General features: G+C 41.5%; 1 protein-coding gene across 1 annotated transcript; it reads right to left on the bottom strand.

Annotated features, from left to right (window-relative positions):
• Positions 1–64: 64 nt before the first annotated feature.
• On the bottom strand, positions 65–4,730 carry LOC145781171 (pseudouridine-5'-phosphatase-like). Its single transcript, XM_082592946.1, has one exon. It carries the CDS (start codon positions 4,683–4,685, stop codon positions 4,008–4,010), a length of 678 nt encoding a protein of 225 aa, XP_082449072.1. The 5' UTR covers positions 4,686–4,730; the 3' UTR covers positions 65–4,007.
• Between the last annotated feature and the right edge of the window lie 20,651 nt (positions 4,731–25,381).

The raw sequence follows: 25,381 nt of genomic DNA, 5'->3' as shown, positions 1-25,381 counted from the left end.
TAGTTGCAGTTTTTACTTGTTCATCAAAGTATCATACCTACTACCTAAAACAGTGATTAGTGAATTAAAGTGTTGCCTTATCAAATACCATTAAGCAAATTTTTTATCCTGTTGTGTGATTGGAGAAATCAATAGTTTTTAGCCATGTTCATAACGGAATGGCCCGTTCTGGTGAGTCTGATTCGGTGAGTCCGATCCCTTAACGGGGGATTTTTTCAATTTTTTTTATAAATTATTGGGTAGCGTAGCCTAGTTATCATTGCCGTTTTAGGGTTAGGGGTTTGGAGTTAGGGTTAGGGGTTAGAGGTTAGGAACTCACCGAATAGTAGCAGACCCGTTCATAAAGGGTGCAAGATCCAGCATCAGATGAGATTCGAATAAATATTAAATCAATATTCAGTATAATACTGTATATAATTAATAAAAAGTAATTTTTCAGCTGTAGAACCAAATCTTAGTTTTGATGAGCTTACACAAAGCTCTTGAACCTTCCATAGTATGGCAATGCACAAATTATCATGCAGAGTCCAGATCGTACATAGGTACAGTATTGACTATCAAGCAACATAAAATTTTGTCAAACAATTAATACAAACATTAAAACCTTGCTTACAGACAATCTTACGAAATAATCAGCATCATGTGAAAATTCGGAATGGCCCGTTTCGGTGAGTCCGATTCGGTGAGTCCGATCCCTTAACGGGGGATTTTTTCAATGTTTTTTTTTAATTATCGGGTACCGTAGCCTAATTATCATTGCCGTTTTAGGGTTAGGGGTTTGGGGTTAGGGGTTAGGGTTAGAGGTTAGGAACTCACCGACTCGGACTCACCGAATAGTAGCAGACCCGTGAAAATTGGTTAAATGCAAGTCCAACAGCACATTCTAATCAATAATCGTTAAATCATGAAACGAGACAATAATTCTGTCAAACGCTGAAATATTGGGATGCTCATCAGGATTATTTACTTTTCCAGCATTTGATGAGTGAGGATGTAGAAGCTACTGATGTGTTTCTTAGATGAACGAGTGGCAACTATCGCTAGAGAAGTTCGGATGTTATGATATCAAAGGATGATCTTGAACTTGCACACATTCATTAATTAACTGATTTTAAACCTAAGAATGAAATAAGGCATATTTTATATATGCAATACACATTACACATGCAGTGATAGCGCTATGATTTATTTAAAACATTGGTGATAGAATACCTACTCAAATTCTGGAAAGAAGAGAAATATTAAGGTAGGTGAGTGTCTGAGTGGTACACTAAGAAAACGTTCGACAGTTGCTAAGTGAAGAAAGTGAATGGACGTTGACTAAGCTTTCAAATGCACTGAAGAGTGAAGACAATGATTGAGATTGCATGGGCTAAGATCATGGGTAAAATCGGAATAAGCCAAAAGTTACGATATGCAGGATAAATTCCCTGGAAGACAAAGATACTTGCGAGAGAGGAATTGACGGAGAATTTTAAGAAAAAAAAGAAAGTTTAAAAGCAACACCAGCAAAAGCAAGAATTTTACATCAAGCTAGAACTATTGAGTGCAACGTATTTTATTGAGCGGATTTTATAAATAGACAAGAAACAATCACACTGAACAAGCAGACTTAATAGCACAACAATGTGAAACATCTTGCAAAAATGCTACTCTCTGTTAATTGTACTAAAATGGTAGAAATAAAATGCAGCTAGATGTAGATAGCAAACCTGAAATGGCCCAAATTGGTGTAGCCTATTGGAGACGTCGATTTGGAGATGTCATTTCAGAGACTACCCCAAACGAAGGGTCTCAAACCTGCAGCCCACAAGCGCCATTCACGATATTTGGTCCTCAGAGCAATCTGAGTTTGAGACCCCTATACTAAACTAGCTGCTAGATTTATTATACAGACAAGATAACAGGTAATGTACATTTACCATACTAAGTGGAATCAATAAAAATGATCCCCATAATTTTTCTAAATAAATAGAAGCAACATCAAAATGATCATGCCCGAAACAGGGTAGCCTCTCTCCAAAATGGCCACTCATCTGCAAATCCGCAGCAATCAACTGCACCCAATTGTGAGAGACCCAAACTAACGTCATTTCCTGTTGATTTAACGATATCATTTTTGGCCGTATGATGATAACTTGTTCTGTTCTATCAAAATTTCACTCAGCCAATGTCATAAACTGAAAGCAGATCTTGGAATTGTGAAAAATTATAGATATAGAGCTTCAAGATCCAAATTTCTTTGCAACTGTTTGCGCTCATAGACTAACAGTTTGTCAAGCTGACAACTCACCAAACTTTTATGCAATTTTCTTTGCAGAATTTACATGAACTGTGATTAGGATTATTTTTTTTTATAAACTGTTATTCACCATTGTTGTGTGGTACTCGATTTCGGACGTTTCTATCCTGAAGCGCTTTGCGCTGATTACTTGGGTCTGCTACTATTCAGTGAGTCCGATTCGGTGAGTCCGATTCAGTGAGTTCGATTCAGTGAGTTCCCTATTCGGTGAGAGCCTTTTTCGGAGAGTTCCCTATTCGGTGATTTTTTGAATTTTTTTTTGAAAATTATCAGGTACCGTAGCCTAATTATCATTGCTGCTTTTACATCATTATGATCATTTTAACGTTGCTAAATGTTGAAATAAGACCCTAAACCCAACCCTAAAACGGTAATGATAATTAGGCTACGGTACCCAATAATTTTTAAAAAAAATTTAAAAATCACCGAATAGGGAACTCTCCGAAAAAGGCTCTCACCGAATAGGGAACTCACCAAATCGGACTCACCGAAATGGGCCATTCCATATTTACTTTGTACGCTTACTTTGTTTGCCACAGTTGAGTTCTGTCTTATATATATACTGAGCTGCAGTTGCTTTGTTTAGTTTAATCTTTAGTAGAAGTGTGGTTTGTTGAGTTTCGTGAGTTAACCTTATTGTGTTTTAGGTTATGCAACTTCTTGGTTAATTAAAGCCAACGTTTTTTGTGTGACTAAATGTGTGGTAATATAACCTACAACGATATACACTTGCGAGTTGTAATACAATTCATTGTGCATTTAAAATATTAGATCATCCACAGCGATAACACCAGTGATACCTAATCGAAATACAACATCTGATAGCATGCACCACCCAATCATAGATTACGTATTCGGCAGTTGAGGGTAAGAATTGACAACAGACACTTGCGTGATAAGTGGAGATAAACATTTAGCGACAAGTACCAATAAACGCCAATGTAAATAAATCCTTCTTTTTATCCTAAGTTATGAAAACTAGTTTTGAACTCGCACATCAAGACAAAATTGCATTGACAATATGCACAAAACGTGAACAGCAATTACAGTAAAATTCGCCTATAACGGCACATCTAGGGGATTGCAAAAACTGACGTTATAACCGAACTACCGCAAACTATTCCAAAACTGTCTTTTGATTAAAGAAAGAGATGTATAATCCAGTCAGGTTTACTGTGTACCACCAAACTGACAAAGGTCACGCAGAAAATACAGTAAACAAAGAAATTGTTTAAAAAAATAACCTACAGCGAAAGGTACAGGAAATTTGCGCAATACAGCTCGTTACATACAGTAGTAGAGAAGTTGTTTACTGCTACATTGTTTACTGCTTTTTACATGTGATAGTTTTTCACGCGGGAAAAAAATTAATTCAGTTAATTAAAATCCCTGCTGCAAACGATGTAGCAAAATAAGGGGAAGACATTTTGCAAGCAGCAGCGCTAACTGGATTAAAAGACTGACCGTTCGTGGTGAAGGTGATAGCTTAAAGTGACCTTATAAACGAACAAAAGACGTCTGGGGACCAATAAAGGGTGCTGTTACATGCGAATTGACGTTATAGGCGATGCTGTTGTAGCCGAACTACAATGTACGTAAAAGATAGGAATTCTGCCGGGACCGAGCACAATGTGACGTAATAGGCGAATTGACATTATAAACAAAGCCGTTATAGGCGAATTCTACTGTACTAACCACTGTTTTGTTAATAAGGAGGCAAACCAAACTCTTCAGGCTTGAAATCTTCCAAGCTTTTCAAAACTAATGTTGCATCTTTTGTCAACTCTTGGGGAATATTTACGTCTGGTACCATTACCACCTGCATATTTGCTGCAATGCCAGAAGTTACACCATTTGGAGCATCTTCAAAAACAAGCACAGAATCAGCATTAGGTTGATCTGGAAACCTGCTGCAGGTAATGTTATATGCATCCGGATGTGGTTTACCATGCTTCACTTCCTCATCACTTCCACAGAGCACTTTTGGAGTAAATAAGGAAAAAAAATCTTTCCAGTTTTCAGTCTTGCTTTCATAAGCATACAATGATGATCCTGAACATAATGCCATTGGCACCTGATGCTTGCTCAAATGTTTAACTAACTTTTCTGCCCCTGGAAGCAGTTGAGCTTGATTGAATAAGCCATCTATTTGCTTATTAAGCCTCTCCAGCCATTCATCAACTGTTATAGGAATATCCAACGAGTCAATGACATACTGAGCCCCTTCTCTTGGCTTTTTCCCCATACAAGGAATTTTTATCGACCAGTCATACGTTTTTCCAAATGGTTCGCACAACTTTTGATATGCAATTGTGTACAAATCTTCGGTATTCAACAGAAGTCCATCCATATCAAAAATCACATGGGTAACAGGTTTAAACATTTTGTGTGTGGTTTACCAATTAAAACAGGATATACCTAACTCTTATACCGGTATGTTTTAAACTGCTAACACAAATAGAAAATTACAAAATTATAACTTCAGCCATTGACAAGAGTTGGTTAAGTAAAAACTTACAGCAGTGGTTCTCAACCTTTTTGTCTTTTCGGAAACCTTTTGGTGCCTTCAAAGCGGACAACTTACAAAGTTTTTGAGTGTACCGTCAGTTCGTACCTTGAAAAGATCGAAAAAAAAAATTAAAAAAAGCTGAAATCGCTGATCGCAGTTTCCGCAAACATTTTAAAATTTTCTGCAAACAAACAAAAATTCTTAGGATCATAACCAGAAATTTTAAAATGTTTGCGGAAACTGTGATCAGCGACTCTGGCAAACTCTTACGATCATTTCATTACCAGAAATTTTAAAATGTTTGCGGAAACTGCGGAAAAACGGAAACTGCAATCAGCGATTTTGGCTTTGTACTATTTTTTTCTTTCGATCTTATTAGTTTGTTTGTTTGCGGAAACACCCTAAACCCTAACCCTTTTAAAATGTTTGAGAAAACTCTGATCAACCCTAACCTTAACCCTTTTAGAAATTTTGCGGAAACTGCGATCAGCGACTTCGGTAAACTCTTAGGATAATTTTATTACCGGAAATTTTTAAATGTTTGTGGAAACTGCGGAAAAATGGAAACTGCGATTAGCGATGTTCTATTTTTTTCTCTGGATCTTTTCAGTTTGTTTGTTTGCGGATACCGCTAACCGATACTCCGATACCCTAACTCTAACCAGGGCTTTTAAAATGTTTGCGGAAACTGCGATCAGCGACTTTGCCTTTTTTTAATTTTTTCTCTTGATCTTTTCAAGGTACGAACTGATGGTACAAAGTGTTCATGGTACGAATTAGGTGGCACCCAAAAGATACTACTGTACTAACTACAAAAATCGATAGGCAATAGACCTACCAACACGTTAATGAACATGAAAAGGTGGCAAAACTTTGAAAGGTTTAAAACGTGCCAGAGTGGAAAATCATGTAGTAGGTAGGCTATGTCAGTAGCATGGCCACAAAAACCAAATAGCAAATAATAACAAAAACAGAGAAAAGCACACATTTGATACTCCATTTCCTTCAAACTGCTGAAGACCAAACTTGAACACTACCTTGTCTGAGTTCAAAAACTTGACTTTTTAGATGTTTGAGGCTCAATGAGCAATGCATTCTTCTAAGGTCTGCTCTCTATTCAGCAGCACCTAATGAATGGAATAATTCCCTGGCAACCAGACTTTAACAATCGGAAAACTTCACTCTGTCAATCTCGGTAACCGGCCTGCGTCAAAAGCCTCTATAAGCATGCGAAACTACCAGGAATAACCTATCAAGGCTTTATCAGTCCGAGGACAAAGATTCAAAACCAAACCAATGCTTCGAGCACAGATGACTCTGGTTTGACCATTGACCGAGCAAGAACAAGCTAGCTGCACGCACTGCTGCACACGAATACACTTGTGTCCATGATTTGACGCACCACTGCACACTATCAAGGTTGCCACTTGATAATAAAATTTCATGTTTTGATTAATTGAATCTTGATACTCGGACTGGGAAAGCCTTGATAAGTTATTTCTGGTAGTTTCGCATACTTGTGTTGTGTAGCAATCCATTATCATGCCAAAAACGTTTTCCTTTCAACAAGTGAACCATTTTAACCCATACGTTATTTCCTAAAAATTTGAATTTTACCAGTAGCCTATTATTTTACGGTTTATTTTCGCCCCTTGAAACAGAGAGACGAACAGCCATGAGAATAAAAACGTAAACAATTTGGATGAAAGTTAAAATGTGATAATTCGGTACCTTTTATTGTTTCATTATTCTATTGTGTTTGAATTCATTTAATTTGAGTAATAATTGTGTGGACATGGTTTCATGGCATGTGCTCCATTAGACCCAGCCAGCAAGCACGTATGAGCTCCACATGGGGACCCATATGAGCTGATGTACGGGCCCCATGTGAGCTGCCTATAAGGGGCCCGTACACATTGTGTCCGCGGGCATCACATTGAGCCAGCATGGGCTACCCATATTCATTTATGGGTTTCGTGTGGGTTGCTCACATTCAACCCACATATTAATGTGGGCTGCCTATATGTATCCCATTAATCTAATACACGCTGCCCATATGTAACCCATAAATCTAATACAGGCTGCCCATATAGTATATATACAAAACAATGAAAACTATCAATACTACAAAAAAGTGCTCAATGCTTGTTCCCGACAATTTTCACCAAATCAAACGTCATATAAAAACCGTTCAAGTCTACTGAATATTACGTCATGGAAATTCCTAAAGCATGTGCCAAAATTGCACCATCGTTTATAAGACCTGTTTGGACCTGTTTGGGCCTGTTTAAACAGGAAATATTACATCAGCTTAAACACCTGTTGGAATGACTTCATAATTGTCTTTCATTTATTGCGTCACAGTTACTTTCTACGTGAATTTGAGATATTGATATCTATTCTGGTCATTCGTAAAATGATTGTTTGAAAGTTGGCCGCACATTTAACTGTTGGCTTAGTGCTTGCTAGCTGGACAAAAGTTCCGTCTTTTATCCAAGTAATCTGTTGTGTAGTGACAGTTTAAGTGGTGTACGCGTTGCACCCCCTCGTTTTTGGTAGCCGTGGGCTAATTTTTACAGAAATACACTGTTTGAAAAGAAGTTCAAGTGTGTGTTTCTTCGGTCATTATATGCAGACGAAAGGATCCGGGAACTTTAAGTTACAATTTTCCCACGAAGAAATTATGGTTTACCGCTGTGACCATAAAAAAATAAAAGACGATTTTGTTAGCTGGTAGGCCAAGAAGCACTTGAAGGCATAAAAAAATAAAAGACGATTCTCTGTCTAGTGTTTGGCACAGAAGCACTTAGAAGCAAAAAAAATAAAAGACGAGGTTTGTAGTTGGTAGGCTAAGAAGCACTTAGAAGCAAAGAAAATTAAAGACATTTCTTCTCGGTAGGCAACTGAAGAACTTTAAGCTAAAAAGTAAAGACATTTCTTCTCAGTTTGGTACAGAAGAAAAAATAACTTTGACATTCATTGGCAAGAAAGAAGATTAAAGGCAATCCATCTGTGCTTGAAGATTCAAGTGGAAGAATCCAAGCAAGTTTTGTGGACGTTTGGACTTCACATACTCGTACAGCTACGGTATCGTGCATTTAAATTCTTTTTTGTATTTTTTACGGTCTTTGCAGTTAAGTTTTTTATAACTACTGTAATTTGTGTGTTTGTGTAACTTAATTTTTTAATTGTTAAATTTAGCCCTAACATTTAATATGTCTACACTCGGTGGCGACAGGGACTCGACCGCCGTCGACTCGACTGAGTTTAAGCCTGATGATGTTCTTTGCGGTCGGGCAGGCCATTCTGGGAAGGGACCCATTAACGATGAGGCTAAGTCAGTTCGAGAGGCCCGGCATCTTAGACGGGATATTTTGACTCAAATTGGGAAACTTTCTGCGGCCCTAGGTTCTTTGAGTGATAAGCAGGAACTGTTAATTTTTAGATCTAACTTATCTACTTTAGAAGAGGAATTAAGGCATTTCCATGCTCTTTTGAGTAAAATTGTTAACTCTGCAATCTTGGCAGAACTTCGTGATAGGGTAGATCCCGAATTTAACTCGTTAAAAAATAACTTCGAACAAAAAGAAAGTGATTTCTCAGATAGGTTAGATGCTGACATACATCCTGAGGATAGCGCCTCAAATGTAAGCACTAGGATGTCTGAGAGCTCGTCACGGATAGTTGCACAAATTAACCTACAGCTAAGACGAGAGGAGCTCCAGATCCAAGCCGAGGCCGAAGCAAGAGCTGCTGAGGCCGAAGCGAGAGCTGCTGAGGCCGCCGCGAGAGCTGAGACCATACGAGTTGAGGCCGAAGCGAGAGCTGCTGAGGCCGCCGCGAGAGCTGAGGCCGTACGAGCTGAGGCTGCCGCGAAAGCCGAAGCGAGAGCTGCTGAGTTCGCACTCAAAGACGCACAGTTGAGGGCTGAACAACGTAAGGAGGTAGCTTTAGCTGAATATCGTTCTGAGTTGGGCTCCCGGCGTAGCTCTAGGAAGGGCTCTTCTAGGCATTCCAGAAGTGAACATCAATCGCAGTTTAATTTACCTAACCTTTTCCAGACGCCTGTTCAATCTGTAAGTGGACCTGTACAATCCACATGTTTTCCAGCTGTTTCAGGAGGTCTCGGGGCCGCGGCTAAGGGTCTTCCGAAGGCTGTAGAGCCAAGGTCTGCAAATTACAACCGAACTCCTCCCCCAGAGCGTACAGGTTACGGGGCCGCCATTAGCAGTAATGCTTTGCCCCCTTCAAAGTTTTCTGCGCCGCTAGTTGCTGATCGCCCAGCTACACGTAATTTAGGTGGTTGTGAGAGGCGTATCGTGTCTCCTGATTTTAACGTGTTTAAGGATCGTGATCAGGCTGTGCATGTGACTGAGCCCACTCAGCCCCTTAAGGGATATAGCTTGTCTTCTCCCGCTAAATCGAGTTCTCAACAGCAGGATTGCTTTTTTGAATACCAAAATAGTAGGACGTTCTTCGATAAGGCGGCCTTGATTGGTTACGATGGTAATAATATGCCATTTGTCTTCTTTAAAAATCGTGTTATGGCCTTGATGGCAGCTTCGCCCTTTAAGGGAACTCGTTTGACTTTGTTGCAAGCAGCTTGTGTTAGAACAGCTGCACAAACGATTGCTAATTTGGTTTCCGACACTCCTGGCTTGTCAGAGGAAGACAGGATAGAAATGTCGTTATCTCGCTTGTCCCAACGTTTTGGAGTTCGTGGAGGTCTTTTCGCAGAACCAGAAATTAGAAAGTATCGCTATGGTAGCAAATTGACTTCTATCTCTTCCAGTGATTTGAAAGAGTTTAAAGATGAATTGTCGCAGTGTTTGCTTTACGCGAAAGCTTATGGTCAGCGTGATAAATTAGAAGGACGTTTTGTTTTGGATTTGGCTAAGCGACTCCCGTTTGACGCTAAGCAGCGTTATCTTGACTTTTTAGGTGATCAGTATGGTAGCACTGAGGAACCTACCTTTCAGAGTTTGTTTGATTTTGTAGTACGGGAGGAAACGTGCAAGTCGACTGATTTTAGCATTATGCTAATGGGCGATTCTGGTGAGTCGCAGCATTTTAAAAAGTTTGGCAAAGGAAAATTGCCTTCATGTCCGGTTAGGCAGACGTCGGTAAAACCCCATGATAATGTGATTTCAGGGAGTTCGCAGTACTCGACTGCTGTTGGCGCACCGCGCGGCGGTGTGGCCAGACGTAGTGACATACCGGCATGTTTTTGTTGTTCGTCACGTGGTCAAGTTGAATATCATTTTTTGTCTAATTGTAAAGAATTTTTGCGCTTGACACCTAAAGATCGGAGAGATGTCATTGTGAAAGCTGGCAAATGCTTGAATTGTTTGCGCCAGCATATGGTTAGAGACTGTAATCATGCAAATAACTGTCGTAAGTGTGGACCTACCAACGATAGGAAACACTATTTTCTTCTGCATGATTTTTATGTGACGTCACGTGATTCTCTGGATTTGGTCGGTAAAGATGAGGCTGGTGCCAGAGTTCCTGTGCGTAATGTTAAGATTGGAAATGTTAAAGCAGCCTTTAACCGCGTTACTGCTGCTCGTGTTTTGAATCCAATGACTGGCAAATCGAAGTTGGTGTATTGTCAGCATGATCCTGGTTCGCAGTTGACCTTTGTTTCGAGTGACTTGGTGTGCGAACTTGGTCTTAAACCGTATGATAAAGCGTCGTTTAAAATGGATACTCTGGCTGGTCAGAAACCTACTTGTGCTGACCTTGTTAAACTCAACATCCAGTCGTTAGAGACTGATGAACTGTTTTGTGATATAACCTCGGTGGTTAACCCAGCTTGGGCTGACGATGTTAAAACTTTACCCCATAAACAAGATTTAAGTGGTTTCCGTCATTTTCATGACGTGAATATGTTTCATTTGAATGATTGTAGTACTGTAGATGTACTGATTGGCAACGACAACGCTTATTTGATGTGGGCAAAAGAAGAACGTGGTGGTGAAAATCGTAGTGAACCACATGCTTTGCTCACTCCTCTCGGTTGGTTGGCTTGTGGTGGTAAGTCACCCTTAGATGAAAACGTTGCTAATGTGTGCAGAGTGCAGACGTCTTCAGAGTCGGATGTCATCTCTGGCTTTCAGCATAAAATTGAGTCTCGTGATATGGAAATAGCAGACCTGAATAAAGTCATTCAGGATTTGACTTTGCAAAATGAAACCTGTGAATTGTCTCGCAATGACATTTTGGCTAGAGAACTTGTCGAACCGAATATTGAGTTGAAAGATGGTCGATTTGAGATACCTGTTCCGTTGAAGGAAGATATTGATCTACCTAACAATTTTGTGTTGGCGTCAGATAGAGCTGCTGCTTTAAGAAAGAAAGCTTTAAAACAACCTGAACTTCGTGATTTCCTTACTGACACCATGAAAGATCTTAAATCTAATGGCTATATTGAGCGCGCGGGTGAAGCAGGAAATGTCAAGGGATTTGAATGGTATTTACCATACTTTGTGACGTCACAATTAAAAAAGCGCATTGTTTACGATGGCAAGTCTGAATTTCGAGGAACTTGTGTAAATGATGTAATGTCTTCTTGCCCTGACTTGTCTGACTTGTTAAACCCTCTGGCAGATGTCTTGGCTAGATTTCGGCTTGAAAGATTTGGTTTCATGGCTGATGTGACCAAATACTTTTTTCACATTTTGGACTCTTCAATACGTAAGCCCAGTTTTATTGAACTGCTTACGTACACAGGTAGTGCCGTTCGAATCGTGAACGAACGCCCTTTGGTACCTTTGAGTGACGACCCTAGGGATTTTACTGTCATCACCCCTGCCTCACTTTTGACCCCATACTTAGACCCATACTGTGCTGTTGGGCAACCACATGATCGTGACCAATTAAGAAGGGATTATCGGTTCAATTTGTCACTTTCTCAGCAGTTTTGGAGTAAATGGATCGATTTTTACTTGCCAGGTCTTCAGGGCCGGAAAAAATGGCTAAAAATGGCCGAGAATTTGGAGCCTGGTCAACTTGTAGTGGTAGGTTCTCTCCAAGACATTGGTAAACGTGGGAAGTATCAACTTGGGAGGGTGCATGAGGTAGTTCCACAAATTAGGAAAGGGAAGCCTGTGGTTCGTAGAGCCAAAGTTGCCGTCTGCAACTATTATGAGAGTACGGGGAAAGTAAAAGTAGACTACGTGTTGAGGGATATTTCGTGCCTCGCCCCCGTAAAGAACACCTAAGTGTTAGGGTTTGAGCCTGGTTTTGTCTGCGATGGCCGACCCTTGTCTGAGCCCGGAACAGTCGGTTATTATCGCAACTATTGTATATAGCGTCATTTTTGCGTGTACCTAATACCTATGGTACCAATTTCATGTATCATCGTGTTTATTCTTATTGCTGTTCATTCTTTGCATGCCCTTTGTATTTGCGTATTAACTTAAACGTGAGTGATTCAAACAATTTGTGTATCATGTGTTTTTATTCATTGGCTCACAATTGTCGTCATTTCTTTTTAGTTATGCCATGTCAGACTGTCATAACTAGGGGCCGCTATGTTCCCGACAATTTTCACCAAATCAAACGTCATATAAAAACCGTTCAAGTCTACTGAATATTACGTCATGGAAATTCCTAAAGCATGTGCCAAAATTGCACCATCGTTTATAAGACCTGTTTGGACCTGTTTGGGCCTGTTTAAACAGGAAATATTACATCAGCTTAAACACCTGTTGGAATGACTTCATAATTGTCTTTCATTTATTGCGTCACAGTTACTTTCTACGTGAATTTGAGATATTGATATCTATTCTGGTCATTCGTAAAATGATTGTTTGAAAGTTGGCCGCACATTTAACTGTTGGCTTAGTGCTTGCTAGCTGGACAAAAGTTCCGTCTTTTATCCAAGTAATCTGTTGTGTAGTGACAGTTTAAGTGGTGTACGCGTTGCACCCCCTCGTTTTTGGTAGCCGTGGGCTAATTTTTACAGAAATACACTGTTTGAAAAGAAGTTCAAGTGTGTGTTTCTTCGGTCATTATATGCAGACGAAAGGATCCGGGAACTTTAAGTTACAATTTTCCCACGAAGAAATTATGGTTTACCGCTGTGACCAATGCTAAGCAAAAAAGCAAAGCAGAGCAAATTAAATCAAATATAGTTATTACTATCTGAAGCCTTTACAAATTGTTTCACCTAACGGATCATCAGAAGGTCTTATGAACCGTTAGGTGAAACAATTTGTAAAGGCTTCAGATAGTAATAACTATATTTGATTTAGTATATAGGCTATACATATATATAACTGCAGACAGTGCACACCGTTTCGACTTTTTTATTTCTTTTTTCGCGCAACGCTCAGAGTTCAAAATGGATACCACTAGGAGAAGGTGACCATAGTTGTGCAGGTTTCATAGTTGTGCATGTGCCATTTCCCGCTTTTTTATACATGGTTGATCAAGCATGACCACACTCCTGTGACGCCTCTAAGTCAGTAGTTCCCAACCTTTTTGTTGTCACGGACCCCTTTAGACAAATTATTAATTCTGCGGACCATTACCTAAATTTTGCCTGAAACTCAATTAACATAACTTACTATTGACTATTGCAAAGAAATTTATTTTTACACGAATCAGCTCAATCACAGTATTTTGTTTGTTTGTTTGTTTATCTTTATCCTGCATTGCGGGAAAGCGGACTTGAGCGCTATGCATCGGTGTACGCCTTCCGACATACACCTGACCCACGCTGCAGCCGACGGCAATGTCTGTTTTCCGGTTGTCTACTTTACTTATGACTTAAATTTGGTACTACCCATTACTCGAAATCGATCACTAGGTAGAGGCAATTATCGTAAAGTTTCTTGCCCAGAGAAACAACAGCATGTGCGGGTGGCTGGAGTCGAACATGCAGGCTCTCGACTGCGAGCCCAACGCGCTAACCACTCGGCCACGGCTGCCGACTTATTGGCTTATTGACTATTGTAATAATTATGCTACTCAACTACGGTACTGTACGGTGTTGCAACATTGCATTGCCGCTGTGACTCCTGCGGCAAATATCAGGACAGTTGTTCAAATAAGAAAATGAATGGATTGTTCAAGAAATGTCAGCAGTGTTTGAATAGGTGACCCAAAGTGCCATGCCGAAACTCTTTCAACGTAAGCAAATTTAATGAGATGGTTGTTGTTGCCTTTCCTGAACTAAACGACTGAACTGCGGTTGAGTTTTTGACAATGCAGCACGCATGTCATCTTTAGCGTCCACTGTCCAGGCGATTTCGATGTTGTTTTTATTGCAACAAGAGCTGAGAATCCTGCCTCGCAGTCGCAAAGGTTAAGTGGTTATGAATGGTAACAAAACAATAATCGCTTGCTTTGCCAAGAATGGGTAGGTTTGCAGTTGTGAGCACCAAAATTCTTCCACAGTTTTTGAATGAAACTCAATGCGTAATAACTCTTTTGATCTCAAATCAATTAGGTCATCTTTATCTTTACTGAGATCGTCATCGCTAATGTTGTTCAAGTCAAAAAGAAAAGGATTTCGAATCCATGTTTGAACTTCGTTCGGCAGGTGTTCTAAGTTAAAATAACGTTGAAATGAGATTTGCAGGGTTTCAAGTGTGCGCAAAATTGTTCTCTCATAGAGATCAAAAGTGTACATTTTCTTTGAGTTTCATCCATCAAGATAAGATCTTCTAACATTGGAAAGTTAGCGTAATTACCTGCTTCCAATCTGCGTTTCCAAACCGGCAACTTGCCTAAAAACGCTTTCAGTTTTTCAGCTGCATCAATTATTGTCACACCTGGTCCTTGAAGACCACGATCAACATTGTTAATATGACCGAAAATATCGACTAAGTAGGCCATGCCGTATAGAAAACTTTTACACTCGAAACATTTTGAGAGGGGACTTCCTTTTGCTTTCAAAAGAGTTGATACCTCATTTTTTAGCTGCTACAGTCGTTTTAAAACTTCTCTAGATCAGGGGTCCGCAAATACTTTTTGGTGCGACCCAAAAAGTAATCGTTCGAAGTCTTCGCGACCCAAACGTTTCGGAAGCATATAATTTTGCGCAAAACACTTTGCAAATTAATATCAGTTCCAATACGGTCGTCCCCACTTATTAAGGCCACATCGGGACCGGACAATTTTGGCTGCGGGAGACAATTTTCTATCACTCCTATACCTTCCGTAATTCCGGAATGGACCAAATTGGGCTTAATAAGCGGGTGGACCTATTAACCGTGCGCTTCGTCGTCGTGCAAGCCTCTGGGGCCGAGGGTCTACTCTATCCTTTTACCAGCCCAGACTCAAGATGTTTCCGGACTACACTGGAAGGCTATTAGAGAGCAGCCAGTATTTAGTTTCATCATCCATGACACGCAGACCTTCCACTCCGTTAGGTGGCTTGAAGATAGTACACTTATTGATGATGTGGTCTGCAGTCTGTTCCTCGACACCACATTCACAGGAGGAGGAAGAGGCCAATTCCCCAATGGCGCATGGTTGACCGGAAAAGCCCGACGCCCGTACGAAGACGGTTAAGGCGCACCCATGCTTGTCTTTGTAGTGTCAGGCCGATGGGGCATGTGTCGGCGTTGGGGATGAACGAATGAAGTCCGGTGGTACTTGACTTCCTTTCAGAATTCCATTTATAGTCCGCCCAAGTAGCCGCAGAGATGAAGTTCATCTGCTGCGTTGATCAGAAGTTGAGCGGCTGGCACGAATGGTTGTCTTGACTTCAGTCGACTGGGGTGCTGGTTTTGGGAAGCAGAGATCTTGTGGTGGAGAAGATGATTAGGCGTTAGTGCCCGTCGGCTAAAAAACAGAGTGGCTTCTTCGTGACGAAACTCAGAAAGTTGGATGCCAGCGAGAATGGCAAAATTATCCAATGATGTGGGACGCATGCATCCGGTCACTGTGCGCAGGGCGCTGTTTATGGCAGTGCCGATGTTATGGCAGTGTGCACTGCAGCACCAAACAGGTGCACAGTACTCTTCTGAAGAGTAGACAAGGGCTAAGGCTGCTATACGCAAAGTGTCAGCCCTCGCCCTCCAGCTGTGGCCTGCCAGGCGCTTGAGTAGTGCAGCGTGGGATGTCATTTTCTTGCACAGTGACACCAAATGGTGGCGGTATGTGTACGATCTGTCTAGTGTCACCCCAAGATATTCTGGTTCGGGGCAGAAGGTCAGAGGTTTTCCATTGTTCTGAACATGTAGCTCACGATCAACTTCCCGACTGTAGGCTATAGGTTGAAAGCTGCCGCCAAAGTTTTATTGTTTTGGCTAAGTTTCAGTCGCCAGTTCTGGAGATAGCCTAAGCTGAGAGAGTTTTCATGCCCTGGCTCAAGCTGTCTTCCAGGCTATATATATAACCGTGAGCTTAACTACTGTACTACAATCGAAAGTATAAATTTTCTTGTAGCCTACCAAATTGTACGAAACTCAGCACATCAAAGACTATGATTGTATTTATTTTTGCCATACAAGTTATATTTATGGTAATTTTAAACCGTTTTGCGACCCACTGTGAATGGTCTCGCGACCCAAATTTGGGTCGCGACCCAGTATTTGCGGACCCCTGCTCTAGATAACCAACGTAGCCTACCTCAGAATGATACAAAAGTACTTCGTAATCTGACCCTACTTCTTGACAGAGCGCTTTAAAAGTACGGTGGTTTACAGCTCTGCTTTTGATGAAATTATCAACTTTCACGCAATTCGTCAGAATTTCTTTGACTTGCTAGTAAAGTTTTTGCTGCTAAAGGCGTACCTGTGCAAGAAGCAATGGGTAACAACCACGCGAGGAGCTTCGTTTTTTACTAAAGCAGCAAATCCGGATTTGTTCCCGAGCATAGCTGGTGCTCCATCCGTGCATATAGAACAAGGTTTGTTTTTTTCAAGATTCATCAAGGTAATCACGGACCCCCAAATGCTTTCTCACGGACCCCTAAGGGGTCCGCAAACCCCAGGTTGGGAACCACTGCTCTAAGTAATAAGCTCATCTCTCATAGGTAACAGATTTCTAGTGTGTTCTCTATGCAAGCTGTTGCTATAAATGTTAGTTTGTTGCATTTTTTCCTGGTTTTTGAGATATCAGATAAGTTGTCATTTTTAGTAGATGTTGATTCTCTAGGAAAGTGAGCTTATTTGTGATCAGTAAAGGTGCATAGAGCTTGCATTACCTGCACTTCTGGAAAAAGGTTTCGCAGTGTGGTCAGAAAATCCCTTTCAAGATGGTGGAGTCTTGATTCCATAGTTGTGCAGCACGTGATTCCTTAGTTGATTATTCTGCACAACTATAGACAGTAGACACCGTACGAAAATTCTAAGCACTGATATTGAAAATTCTCAGCACCTAAGACAATGATATTCTCAGCACACCAGTAGCTCCCCAAAGCAGTGAAAATCCTTCCAATGTGTATAGGCTACATATTATATTTCTCCATCACATATCCTTCGAATTCCTAAAGCTCCTCCTCGCAAACTTCAGTTCAATTAAAGGAAGAGAAGAAAGTCGATTATTCTTACTAGTGCTCATGAAAAGCAATAGCTGTTAAAGGAAAAAGTGTTGAAAGGCAAAAAGAAAATTAAGAGTTCCAAAAAGGTCCAAAAAAGGTAGCAAACCAAGACGTAAAAATAAGAAATCAACACCTCAAGTTTCTTCTTTGAGCTCTTCTTTGAGGATGAAAGCCAAATGGTTCTAAATGACGATTCCTCCGACAATGCCTGCGGAAGTGACATGGAGGGCGAGAATGTGTGCCCGGGGCACTTCTAGATCGGGGTGCCCCCGTGCAAAAAAACACCTCTACGTCTACAGTAGCATTAATCCAGCACTGCACAACATTTTGCACAAACTTCATAGGCTGAAAGAAAAAAAAAAACAACACAAAATTACATTTTTTCCACTTTGGGGGGGCTTCAAAAGGGGGGGCGGAGTACCTGCACCCTCTGCGCCCCTAAATCCGGGCCTGCATGGTGTCTTTTGAAAGGTATTTGGGATTGGAGACATGGATCAAATGTAAAATTGGTCTCACTGTAATTTTGAGAATGCTTCAAGCTCAGCAGGGCCTTGCAAAAATTGGGCTCATAAAAAATGCACAAATGATCCTGTGATGTATGTGTGCCAATACTGCGAATAGTAGCCTAATTGCTGATTTGTCAAGTAGACTTGAATTTCATTGTTTCCTTGCTTCTTATCTGCGTAACTTATCAACAAACAAAACATCTGCTATACAGCGACGTTTTTGTATGTAGACCCATTGCTAACTATTGCAAAATAAGCCATTACCACCATTTCTATACAGCATGGAGGAAAACAAGTGAAGATCTGCTGAATGCGTATGACCCTGTCCACTTTGTATTTGAACGTCTACTGCAATATTAAAGTTATAAGCCTACTCGACTCCAGCCACCCGCACTTGCTGTTGTTTCTCTGGGCAAGAAACTTTACGATAATTGCCTCTACCCAGTGATCGATTTCGAGTAATGGGTAGTACCAAATTGAAGTCATAAGTAGAGTAGACAACCGGAAACAGACATTGCAGTCGGCTGCAGCGTGGGTCAGGTGTACGTCGGAAGGCGTACACCGATGCATAGCGCTCAAGTCCGCTTTCTGCAATGCAGGATAATGATAATAAAAACCAACAAACAAAATACCCAAAGCAGTTGCACAATTAAGGAATCGGAATGCACAACTATGGACACCTATAACCATAGTTGTGCAACTTTAGTCACCGTTTTAAAATGTCAAAAGCACCTATCAATTTATTTGCAAAACTTTATTTTTGTAGTGCTTTTTGTTGGTAAATGCTTGTACTATAACCACATCATAACGTTTGTTTGCTAACTTTACTCATGATTCAGTTTTTGATTAAAATGTTAAAAATTGCACAACTATGGTCACCTTCCCCCTACATCTTGCAGGTTTACAATTTTCCATATGAAATGGATTTGTTTCCTGTCTCATCATTAGTGCGTCCGCTCCGGGAGCCGTCTACACACCCAAACACTCAGCAAGCACACCATACTTACATGGAAGATACCTACCAGGGAGACGAGGGACTCACTACGACCGAAGGGACCCACCGCGGTAGATGGTAATCTGTGGAAATAAATAGGGGTTATTGGCTGCCTCAAGCTGATTTGCCTGCCTCGACTTTCCTTTTGCTGATCTTGGAGCAGTCTAGGAGATGGCGGGTCAAGCTCGAGAACTAGCGCGTTTTGGTAGAGAGTTGATTTTAATTTTATTTGAGTTTGTTTGTGTGTGTGTGTTTCTTCTTGTTGCCCGCTTGAAGAAGGGCACCTGGTTGTGGGAAACGGGCCACTCATTTGGCGGAGATGCCAGAGAGGAGCGGCCAGAGGGAGGTTAGCTTTCGCTGACCCCAGAGTCATCTTGGAATGGGCCGCTGCAATCCTGTCATCCCAGGGCGAGTGGGACAACGGAGAGGGACGGTTAAAGATCTGCCGCTGCAATCACTCTTCCGGCATCAGGCCGTTTCAGATGAGTGAGAAGGACGAGTTAAAGGTGGGTTGTTACGCCCTTGGCTGTCTAAGCTTCTTCAAAGATGTTCTACGACCGTAGGCTACTGTGCTAGTGAGACCCACCGCTGCAATAGTCATCCCTAACACCGAGGACGACTGAGAGGGCGGTTAAGGTTCTTCTTTGTTCTGACCGTAGGAGGAGGTTTAGAAGGAGTAGAAATGTCAGATGACAAAGGAATGTTATGCTTTTGTGTTATGTCTTTTGTTTTTGTCATGATCACCCACAGGGCTTGTATGGTGGACCGTTTTGTGTTCCTTATGTATGTGTCACCTATATCCAGAGATATCTTCTTTTGGATGATGGTGTGTTTGGCGACATTCATCATGGTTAAGAGTATCGGGTTGTTCTTTTGTCCGTCAGGGATTTGATTGTAGAGGATCATGTCCTTTGTTATTTCCATGTCTTCGTTGGTTAGGTCAAAATATTGTTGTTTCAGGCGCTCCCATATTCCTAGCGCAAAGGAGCATTTGGTTAGGACGTGGGCCACATTGTCTTCAGGTTTTCTGCAGAATTTGCAGTTTGTTATTCTATCGGATTGTATTGATCTATTAAATTCTCCCCATTTGTATCCTCCATGAACGATCCGAAAGGACGTGGAGGATAGGTAAGGTGGAAGGAGGAATTTGATTTCTTTGTTTCTTAGAAGAATTTCGTTCCAAGGAATCTTTTTCCGTGTTGGTCAATCTTGTCAATTTTCTTTTCATTTTGCGTTTTCAGATTGACGTAGATGTTTTTATAGGAAGTATTATCCCAATCATGTTTCAAGCCTTTGAGTTTGCAAAAGGACTTGAAGATGTCCGTCTACATTTGTTTGGATTTGGAGCATGCGGAATGCTGTTGGAGAACAAAAGAGAATTGATGTGCCTCATTCTGTAACTCAAATTAAACATGGCCCATTCGTGCCAGATTTCGGTGGCGTCTTCTAGTGAGAAGAGGTGCCGAATTCTGTCGATGCAACTTGTTTGGAATTTTGATTGTACGTCTACCATGTTGATGCTTCCATCTTTGACAGGAGGAAGTGTTTTGCTTCTCTGGAGTTGTTCGAATGACGAAGGATGCCAGAGGAAGCCGAAGAGGATTTTGTTGAGTTCTTTGATGTGTTGTTTCGTTGGCATCAGTACTCTACTCAGATGCAGAGTGACGGGTACCATGAGCGTGTTGATGATGGAGATCTTTCCATAGAGGGAGAGTCTTCTTGGTTTGTGGATGTTGGCGATCGTCTGTACTTTTTTGATGGCGGTCTGCCAGTTCATTTTGTCAAGTTCTGTTTTGTTTGTTCCTAGCCAGATGCCCAGGATCTTGATGTTGTTCAAGATCGCAGCTTCAGGAAAGAGCTGCTGAGCTTTTTGGGCCAGATCAGGTTTAGACGCCAGGATCTGGGTCTTTCCCTGGTTCACTTTCTGGCCGGACATCGTCTGGTAGATGGCTAGTTCTCTGTTGATTTTTTTGAGAGATGGTGTGTCTCTTGTTATGAATGTAGTGTCGTCCGCATATTGCTGAATTTTGGTTGTCAGCTTGGAAAAGCGAAAACCGTTTATAAGATGGTTTTTCTTTATGCGACGGGTGAGCACGTCAGCACAGATTATGAAGTAGAGCATGCTGAGGGGGCAACCTTGTCGAATGCCCTTTTGACGTTGATTCGTTTGGTTAGGGCTCCATTTATTTCTATCTTGCTTTTTGTTTTGTTGTAGACCAAAGACAGGTAATTCATCATTATTGGTTTCACACCGAGTTTCTTCAAGATTCCATAGAGAAAGGAGTGACTAACTCTGTCGAATGCTTTTTCAAAGTCAGTTATCATGATGTACAAGTCCCTGTGTTGTGTTTGGGATGCTTCCAGGGCGGCTTGTATGTTCATTGTGACATGCTCTATTCTGCGGTTTGGCAATCCACATTTCTGATTTATGTTAAACTGTTTTATTCGCATCAACAGCGCACGGGTGCAAAAGATTGACACGGCGAGAGAGCACAAACAAACATAGCCAGGTCGAAGACTTTTCGAAAACCGGCCTGCCACACCCCGCGGCGGCGTGATTTAGGGGTGACGATGCACCCGGAGGGGTAAGTCCACCAGCTTAGGTCGCGGGGCCAGGCTGGGGAGTCGAGGTACCTGTGGATGGAGAGTGTGGATCGAAAACGTTACATGACCCGTCCGCAAATTTAGAATGGCGGAACGGGCCAGGGAGACAGGCTCTTTCTGCATTGCCCAGAAAGATGGCCTGCGACGGGCCGGGCGACCCGTCGCGTGTGGACGCTGGAACCGGCAGTAATTGACCGCCGGGCGGCGCCCACGTCTCCTTCACGCGACCTCGGCGCAGGTACTTGACTCTTATATCCGGTCTGCCAGTAGGTAGAGCGGATAAAATTGGGGTCTACCACGAGGAAGAGAGTCAACTAATTAAGGATAATTTGGCTCTCGTGGCAGACGAAATTCAAATAAAAATGTGGAGCAGAGGCTCGATTAATCAATAGAAACAAAAAATATAGGTGGGAATGTCATACATACTCACTGGAGAAGAGTAAGCTTTGATTCGGCGAGCACGGATGTGCACTGGCCAGACGTTGAGGCAGGTTCGCCCAGCTGGGTCGGGGAGGCTATAGCGATCGAAACCAGAGGCACTGATTGGCTACATTACCAGGAAAAAGTAGAAAATTGGGGTGGAAATTTTGAGGGTGCATCGAGTTGATCAGGGGATCGTGTTGATCAATGCGTTGAAAGCAGAGCGAGGTTGATCCGAGCGGGCAAGAACAGCGTTACGAGGCGAAGGCAGCGTAAGATAATTCGAAACAATTGATTGATTAATACATAGAGATATAGTGATGATTTAAGTTACTTAATTTCTGTTAAACCAGTCTCGATTCACAATGTAGCCTACATGAGACATTTTATTCCTTTCCTTTGTTCATTTTTGAATGCTTGGGTTTGATGAGACCGGAGCATTATAAAAAAGATGACACTGGTTTATAGACATAAGTTGATGATACAGTAGAATTCGCCTATAACAGCACCTCTAGGGGATTGCAAAAACTGACGTTATAGCCGAATTAACGTTATAGACGAACTACCGCAAACTATTCCAAAATTGTCTTTTGATTAAAGAAAGAGGTGTATAATCCAGTCAGGTTTACTGTGTACCACCAAACTGACAAAAGTCACGCAGAAAATACAGTAAACAAAGAAATTGTTTAAAAAAAATAACCTACAGCGAAAGGTACAGGAAATTTGCGCAATACAGCTCGTGATAGTGTTTCACGCGGGAAAAAAGTTAATTCAGTTAATTAAAGTCCCTGCTGCGAACGACGTAGCAAAATAAATGGAAGACATTTTGCAAGCAGCAGCGCTAACTGGATTAAAAGACTGACCATTCGTGGTGAAGGTGATGGCTTAAAGTGACGTTATAAACGAACAAAAGACGTCTGGGGACCAATAAAGGGTGCTGTTACATGCGAATTGACGTTATAGGCGATGCTGTTGTAGCCGAACTACAATGTACGTCAAAGATAGGAATTCTGCCGGGACCGAGAGAAATGTGACGTAATAGGCGAATTGACGTTATAAACGAAGCCGTTACAGGCGAATCCTACTGTATAAGGTGATGAATTTTAAGACAATTGATATAAGGTTATGACGTCTAAACGGTTTGCTGTCTTGCGCGCTCGGATACTTACTGCAACGTTTCTGTTATTGGGGAATAAGTTTCTGATCGCTGAAGTCGTCTTTTCTATGAAGTAGCCCTTCCACAAGTGAGCCCGGCGTTCCAAGCTTTCCAGACGCGGAAGGATCCTTCGATTGAAAGGGAAGCCACTTTTCTAGCCACCTCTGCTACCCCACGAGCAGGAACGCCCAAGGCCGTCAAAGCTCGAGAGCTTGACCTTCCGGTCTCCTCAGTGCAGTAGGTACACTCCAAATTTTTGCGTACGTCCCAACCTTTTCCAGTTAAAATTGTCTAAAAACCTCAAAAAATGTGGCAAATGTTAAAGAGCTTTTGCTCGCGATTTCAAATTTGTTGAAATAATTTTTTGATTTTTAATCGTGCTAAAAGGCAAAAATGTTGCTCCTTCGGCGCGAAACGTGCCGCCTACGACACTATATAAGTAACTGAAGCTTTCAGTAATGCGAAGGAGGGTCTGGGTGGCGACCTCCCAGAAGTAGATGTGATAATCCAATAAGCCCCCTGTCGATGTCAAAGTATCGTTCCCGCCCCTGCTTAAATTACCCCCCCCCCACTCTCAGGAAGTGTCCGGAGCAGGCATGGATTTAGGGGGGGGCAGAGGGGGCAGTTGCTCCGGGCCCCCCGATTTTTGAAGGGCCCCCCTATGTGGAAAAAAATGTGATTTTGTGTTATTTTTTTCCTTTTGGCCTTTAAAGTTTCTGAAAAATGCTATGCAGTACTGGACTGATGCTAGGGGAAGGTCTTGACCTATGAACCGGGTTTACCCATGAGCCACCCCCTTCAAAAAAAAATCTGTTGCACTTTAGCGCCAACGTGTACTATTTCTGAACGTGTTAATGTCTCAGAAGGTTCCATGGAAAATTCTGGGTTAGAGCTGAAAGGCGTTTTCCAGTTGTAAAAAAAGTTCTGTTTTGAGCCTTCCAGAGTAAATTTTTGGTGCCATTGATTTTTTGTTCTGGTACTTAAGGTTTAGCTCAGTGCAGGAAGCTGTATTTCGGATATGCAATGGTAGGCATTAGTGCTGAATCTTAATCAGATTGTGGCTAATAACTTGCTTTAATTTTTTAGTTCTGATGTAAAGCATGCCAATCAGGCTGGTCTTGACCCATGAGCCACCTAGGAGCATGACTCTTGAGCCATGGTTCATGGGTGATGCCATTTATTTCATAGTATGTATCACTGTATAGGTGTATTATGTTGTAAGTCTTAAGTGTAATTTAGCTTGGTAGGCTAGCTTTTAATAGTAGCCTACTAGCCTGTTCCTGTAGTTAAACCAACAGACCAAAGCTGTACCGGTAGGCCTATTTTCAAAATGTTGCACAATGACTAACAAGTTTTTAATCACTTTTTAATTTATATTCATAGTCTACTTATATGTTATTAGTATAGAAATTAAAACATATCACCTAGTTTGAAAGAAGCACAAACAAGGTAGGCCTAACACCAGGACAGGTGAAGCCATTTCCACATGCTCAACTGAGAAAAAAGTGACAAACCGTAAGTCTAAGCGAGTAAAATCAGCAGTCATCACTGACTCGCCGGCTAAAGCAGCATAAAATGCTACCACACCCAATGCTGCTGAAGATGTAAGCCTCCAGGTTGCTGCAAGAAAATCTGCTCAGATGGGACAAAGAAAAAAGAGAAATCTTTTTAAAGTGCTGTCAGAAGATTTAGAAAGTGAAGCAGAAAATGCAACTGTTCTGCATCTTAATGACAACACTTCGGATGAAAGTGAGGGGGACGACATGATCAATGATTCGAAAGATGAAACTACGGTTAGCATTGGGGACTTTGTGGTTTTTAAGTTTTGTGAGAAGCGACACGTGCACTATAGCCTATTGGAAAGATCACAAAAGAAAAAAATGATGAGGTTTATGTAAAGGTGTCATTTTTGAGAAGGAATCCGAAGGGAAATGATTTTGTTGAACCTGTTGTTGAAGACATTCACACTGTGCAAATATGTGATGTCGTATTGTTGCTTCCTCCACCAAATCCTTGTGGCTCCATTAAACGGACACAAGGGATCAAACATTTCTCTGTAGTTTGAACCTGCTACAACATTGAATAGGTTTTGTGTTAAATGCATAAACTGAGGACAATTTCTTTAGCAGCATGTATAATGTATTTTATTAATCAGGATCAACTGAAAAAGCTCTCCCTCCCATCAAAATTTGTAGATTTTCCTTCCTTTCTAGCAAAGTCCCAAATGGGGTGGGGGAGGGAAAATGGTCTGCTGAAATCTTTCCCCCACTTGTGCTCAGCCGAACTATTTCCCTCCCCCACCCTTATTTTGAGTAATTCTAGGAGGGGCGAAAAAACTACGGATTTCACTGGGGGATTGTTTAGTTGGTCCATTAATAGTACCTTTGTAGC

Source organism: Aplidium turbinatum, chromosome 12 (genome assembly GCF_918807975.1).
Source record: "Aplidium turbinatum chromosome 12, kaAplTurb1.1, whole genome shotgun sequence".
NCBI classification, from domain to species: Eukaryota; Metazoa; Chordata; class Ascidiacea; order Aplousobranchia; family Polyclinidae; genus Aplidium; species Aplidium turbinatum.
This window is presented reverse-complemented; position numbering and strand designations above follow the sequence as displayed.